Source organism: Halictus rubicundus, chromosome 10 (assembly GCF_050948215.1).
Source record: "Halictus rubicundus isolate RS-2024b chromosome 10, iyHalRubi1_principal, whole genome shotgun sequence".
Lineage (NCBI taxonomy): Eukaryota > Metazoa > Arthropoda > Insecta > Hymenoptera > Halictidae > Halictus > Halictus rubicundus.
In genome coordinates this window covers 6727210-6733209 of record NC_135158.1, presented here as the reverse complement: position 1 = coordinate 6733209, position 6000 = coordinate 6727210, and the positions used below count along the sequence as shown (strand labels likewise).

The following is a 6000-nucleotide window of genomic DNA, read 5'->3' as shown; positions in this document are numbered from 1 at the left end:
ACGTTGCATCGGAATGTTTCGTGCCTCGAGTTTTCAGTACTCCGGGAACGTAGACATTCGCAAAGACCCGCAGCGCGCTCGCAAACAACGAAAGTTCTCCGCGTGTTTTCCGGTTGCGCGTAAAAGGATGATATTCAAGGTCCCGTTGTTGGTTTCGGTTCGCGGGGAACCGGGAGCTGCGGGATTTGTTTCGCGAGGGTCCCGCTTGCTAAAATAATGCTGCTGGCTGCTGCGAGACCCGCGGCGAGTTTTTCTCTTCTGGCATTTCGAAATCACCTTAATGCAACGGCGAAACTTCGACGGACGCTGTGTCGCAACTATCGGCCAACAGCCCCGAGGCACATTCCTTAGCAATTCGGGGGATGGTAATTTACTTCTGTATAACTTACGATGGAGTTAGTCTCCGAGGCACGGTTAAGTGGAAGTACAATGATGTTGTTAATGCTGTTTCGGAACGCTCTCCGGGCTTTAATTTAACGTCGGATAGCTGTGGAAATTGATGAAAACACCCGGCAATCTTTCCTTTCGCTCGCGCCGATAATGAAAACGCTGATTAACGCGCGTTTCTTTCGCCAGAAAATTAAAGACTGACTCGACACGCTACCCGACAGTTCATGGTTACTCCGTCGTGGACAATTTATAATATTTATTTCGTAGTTCGATTAACATGAATAAATATTCTTTTATTTCTCCTGGGTGTCGATGGAAATCTTCGGTGTTCGTTTGAATTACTTTTCTAAAATGGTGGGGGTTAACCGAGGAGGCGTATCCGGTGATAGAAAATTGATGCGTCCGTTCGATGGTGATCGTAAAAGGATTAGAGGTCGTCATCGGAATCGTGAAACCGTTCGTAGCTCGTCACCGGTTTCTGGAAGATCTCGTACTCCCTTTTTTCATCGTCTTGTCTCGATGATTTCCCTCGTTCCAGGGCGAGGTATATTAGCAGCGGGCAGTAGACCATGTTCATTAAGCCGACGATACCCATCAACCATTGGAAACCAATCGTTTTCACCATTTCGCCGCCCAAGATTGGCCCTGGACAAAGTATACCTAATATTAATTCCTCTGTACCCGTATTTCGCATCGAACATCAGAAACAAATTTTATCTTTGCTTATTCGTCTACGTTCTAAATATTGAATTCCCTATCAGTCGTAAAAGGAAATTTTACAGATTCTTCAGTCCCTTGAATACGTTTTTCAATAGACCAGTAATTTTTTGCCAAAAATTGTAAATTAACAATTTTTCACTTCAGAAAGCCATTAGAAGCATACTGTAATTTCTATTTTATTCTCGTTCGCTCAAAATGGCTTCAAGAAAACCGTTCGCCCAAACATTCACAGTAGTTAAAATGGTTATACCGTTTCATAAAATGGTCAGCGTCGGATTCCTAACACTGGAGAACAACGAAGATCGTCGATGAGGCATGAGGCACGGATTTTTATCGGACTAAATGGTAACTGGATAAAGAAGCAACCAGGTCGATAAGCCTAATATTGTTTAACGAGAAAATGGCGTACCAAGGGAATAAGCCAAACTGACGGCCACTTGTTGAATCGAGTAAATAGGTCCGTAATCGCCATTACGGTCCACCAAACTAGCCAACAGAGGCACCAGAGCCGCGTCTGCCACTCCAATGCCCAAACCCATTCCCAAATGCGGAACTATTAGCTGCGACATAGTGCTGGCCGACGGAATCAAAATGGCGCTCACGCCGACGACGAACATGGCCAAAGCAGCGAGTTTGCTGCGCCCGTACCGGTACGCTATCATCCCGAAGAAATTGGTACCGACCAAGTACCCGACGCTGTCTGGAATAAACACTGTTCCCAGTTGCCATTTCTGCAATAGAATTCAGAAAAGAATGTAAATACAAAAAGAAATAGAAAATAAATTTGTAATGTACGACGAAAGTAAATTTTTCTTTAGCTTCTATAGCTTGCAATTGATGCATACAAATTTTATTTTGCACAAAGATCCGCTAATCATGTGTTTATGAAGAGTTAAATTAAAATCTAGCTGATTAAATGATTAACGAGGATTTCGTTACCTTGGGTTTGATGTGGGCCCGCAGCCATATTGGCAAACACGGCTCCAAAATGGCCATCGGAGACGTCGAGCACCAAATGGCCCCGAATATGATGAGGATGTGTGGATCGGATAGCAAATGGGTCCAGGACGTTTCTTTTTCCTTAAACTGACCATAGAAATTGTTTATACGTTTCATTTTGCAATCGGTCTTGTGTAAATACTCACCTGGACTGGTGTCTCGATGTCCAGAGCTAAAATTTGCAAACCTGAAGGACACGTGACAACAAACGTCAATTTTGTATAGAAATGTATTATCGAAGATCGCAACAAAGCTTGCGCAACAACGTCAAGAAGAAGAAGGTTATTGAAAGAAGCAGGTTTACGGATTGAATGGAAGAAAACGCGTACATATGGCGACAACAATGAAGCAAGCGACCAGCAGGAAGGGTGCCATTTTTCCCTCGAGGTCGTAGAGCACGGAGCCAATCGGATATCCGACGAGGACGCCTAATGCAATACTCCCAAGAACGAAGCCCATGATCTTCGACCTCTTGTCCTCTTCAGGGTATTGCGAGGCGACCAGCGACATTCCGGAAACTCCGATACACGCGGATGATATGCCCTGGACACTTCTTGCGAGGAAAAGGACCTCGTAGGTCTGCCCAAATGCAAACACTGCGAACAGATTCGAATTTCCCGCCTTTAGCCGATCCTCTTCAAGTTGTGCTGTGGCGTCAAAAAACCTTTGTTTTTGGAGAATTGGATAAAATTCTTTAGACTCTACACTTTAAGAACAGCCACAGTAAAATGTCACGGAACCATTAGTTTCGGTTAACAAATTGTTACTGGACATTTCACGTTCTTTAATATTTTTTAGACTCTACACTTCAAGAATGACTACAATCAAAATTCATGGAACCATTCGCTTAGTTTGAAAAATTGAATAGAACATTATATCCTCACAAATTGTGTGGGTCCTCCACGAATTAAAAATTAAACGACTCTATATTCGAGGGTCATAGAAATACAGTGAATACCTTTTTTAAATTGTTTTTTAAATTGTAGATATTGAATTGTCTAAATGAACACTGAAATACTGTCCACTGATACGGGATCTAATTTGCTTTTAAATTATTTTCTTTTCTAAATTCTAGCTTCGGTAACGTTACTGTGTCATTGCTATAACACAATCATATTTGTAATGGAATTTTGTGTACACAGACCGCTATCGTCATTGTTTTGATTGCATCGATATCACTTGCAATAGGCAAAACGGATTGCGCACACGATGCAATCGGCGAAATGAAAAGCGCATACCCAGAGTATTTTCAGGGAAATGTTTGAAATTTTATGAAAAATTGTTTCACATACTAATTTCGATCTTCACTGGCCATATACACGCGTATTTCGTTTACGTGTTTACACGTCCATGTATAGAGAAGAGTATAGCTTGTTGTGTAGGAGTTTAATAAAATTCTGCGTATCAGAATCGATAAACAGACACGTCGTCGACTGTTTATTATCTGTGGTTCACAGTTAAATAACTCGAATTGAAAGTTCCACCTTAATGGAATGCGCTCTCGAATTTCATTCGCTTTTCCGCGAATCTCTTTCCAAATAATTATTTGCACAGACTTGACAATTATCGCACGAGGCTTAAATAAAAATTCACTTCTTCTCTCAACCATTCTGATAGATTAAAATTAATACAAGTTTATAGTAGATTGCTTTGATTCGCTATTTTTGGTGAGTGCAGGTGAATCAGAATTCGCAATCACTTAGAATAATTCCACTTGACGTAGAGTGGGTGGGGGCATCTACGAACGGGCCCGAAAACAAAAGGGAACTTACGCATGGCAGCCAGCAGAAGACTTATATTTCCAAGGAACAATGGCTTGGTATATCCCAGGGTACCAGTTAATGTGCCCACGGCCGGGTTCAGTATTAATTGTACCAGCGCCTTCGAGCTCAACAATAATCCCACTCGACCGTTCTCGTCCTTCTCGGCGTTTGTCGTCGAATTCCCGTCGATGATGCAGAGGTAATCGGGAATAATCGGCACTGGAACGTGCAAATTCCCCATGAACGGTCTTTGCGATCGTAGGTAAAAGACCATCAATTACGCCGACATTAGCTATCAGCGTCGAGTGTTCAGAGGCCGTCCTAAGAGCGCGTTATTTCAACCCTAATTTCGCGATTTACTAACAAAACCACCACAACTTTTTTCACGAGGCATTACTGTACACTTTCGTCCATGTTCGTACATTTTCTGATCATTTTCTCCGGGAAGAACGAATAAAAATTTAACAACTTTTAGACTGGTATGGCCCCTCAAGGTCATTTCGATTGTTTAGCCTTAAATTGTATGCCTCAAGGTGTCCGAGAGAATTTATACAGAATTTTAAAAAGGGTTGATGGAAACACGGAATAATGAAATGAAAACTCACAGTGAAATTAAAATCGAACAACTGGCATTGAAAAAAGATTACCAACAACGGTGAGCAGGACGTTGTCCAAGAAGAGGCTCAGGTATACAAGCGCGACGACGATGGTCCGTGAATTCCACGGATTCCCGAACATCATCATGGACATCGTTGTGCGATTCCTTAATTAGAAGCAGCCGGGAAGCACGCGTGAGATCACGGCTGTCCGATGGTTCGAAGGGCATGCCTTCACTGTCCCTTGGTTCTTCAAGTTCTCCGTGGCGCTCCCATCCCCGCGATTCTTCCTTAATTCGCCCGCCGTAACTCGAATTCCCGTTTTCCCCGATACCAGGAACGGGGGTCCGTGTACGTGACTGGAAACCGTGCCGGTCCAGATCGAGCTTTTATAGCGTTCGAAAGCCTTGTCCTTGCGCAGAAGCTTTTTCAGAATCCGCGGAGTAATCACCCCCGGACACCCTTGAATCTCGGGGCCCTTTCACGTGCCGATGCACCGGCCGATTTATCGCCGGTTATGGCCGCTTATCGTGCCGAGCCAGACGCCCACCATAGTGATTTTTCACGTGGCCTCATGGCGCGGAAGTAAAGCTGCCCAACATCTCCAAGCTGCGTCCCTGAGATCCTCGAACGTCTGCTCCGCGTCCTCTTTCCTCCGTCTAACGCGATTACTTTGTCACACATATGGCAGAAAACTCGCTCTTTTTATCAGACTATTGCCAAAGTTAATTTTCTTGGGAGACTAGGCGCAAAAATTTGATAATGCGAGTGCTGTTTGAAGTGGTCGGGGTTTGTGCAAACTCGAGTTGGTATGAATGTAAAATATTTAGCTTATCTATCAACAGATTTAGCAGAAAGTGTAAATGTTCATTTTCAGGTTTATAGTACTGGCAGATTTTATTTATACTAGTGTTTGTGCAAACTCGAGATGCTGGAATTCTTGGAAATGTCGTGGAAATGTCCATTGTTTATAGTGCACATTTTCTTTTTCTTTTTTTAAATTTAGTCAAGACAATTCCCTCTGGTTCACTGCTCTGTAATTTAATAGATAAATCACGTATCGGGTTTCTTCAAACATTTTGCCGAGAGTTAATAAAAAAATGTCGTAAAATGTCAGGTTTATTTCGGAACGGAATTGGAAATTTTTTGCAACATAAAATTGATGTCTTGATATTACGAGGGGACGTAAAAATATCCGAATTTTGATGGATTCAATCCTTTCGGGGCGAAGGGGTCTGCGCCTCGCGCGTTTCCGGTTACGGCACTGTCATCGATATTCATCGGCAACATACACCTGTGCCCTGATTGCAGAATTACGATCGACCATAACACAATTTCGGAAGGGAACACGCGAAATTGGTTCTCCGTTCGACGAGTTCTCGCGGCGCAAAAGGGGCCTGGCACACCGGTGCGCTGCATCGTTTTCTACTTTAATTACGAGGACAATGGTGAAACGAGCGCGAGGCCGCCATTTTGTGGAACGTGGAATTGAATGCCAGTTAGGTAACTACCTCTCAAATCGATTTTTACCA

The 6000-nt window shown here is 43.2% G+C and overlaps 1 protein-coding gene across 1 annotated transcript; it reads right to left on the bottom strand.

Moving 5' to 3' along the window:
- Window positions 1–649: 649 nt before the first annotated feature.
- On the bottom strand, window positions 650–4799 carry LOC143357937 (synaptic vesicular amine transporter). The gene is made up of 7 exons (XM_076794666.1): window positions 4520–4799; window positions 3882–4091; window positions 2439–2705; window positions 2256–2296; window positions 2050–2196; window positions 1520–1841; window positions 650–1035 (listed from the first exon to the last, which is right to left on the bottom strand). Exons 1-7 carry the CDS (start codon window positions 4620–4622, stop codon window positions 818–820), a joined length of 1308 nt encoding a protein of 435 aa, XP_076650781.1. The 5' UTR covers window positions 4623–4799; the 3' UTR covers window positions 650–817.
- Between the last annotated feature and the right edge of the window lie 1201 nt (window positions 4800–6000).

Bases quoted from the DNA above. Each gene is read 5' to 3' on its own strand.
- LOC143357937 (XM_076794666.1), bottom strand. From the start codon at position 4,622: ATGTCCATGATGATGTTCGGGAATCCGTGGAATTCACGGACCATCGTC. The intron at 2,197-2,255 runs GTGAGTATTTAC...TTCTATGGTCAG, and splicing joins ACATCGAGACACCAGTCCAG to TTTAAGGAAAAAGAAACGTC. The intron at 1,036-1,519 runs GTACGCCATTTT...TACTTTGTCCAG, and splicing joins CAGTTTGGCTTATTCCCTTG to GGCCAATCTTGGGCGGCGAA.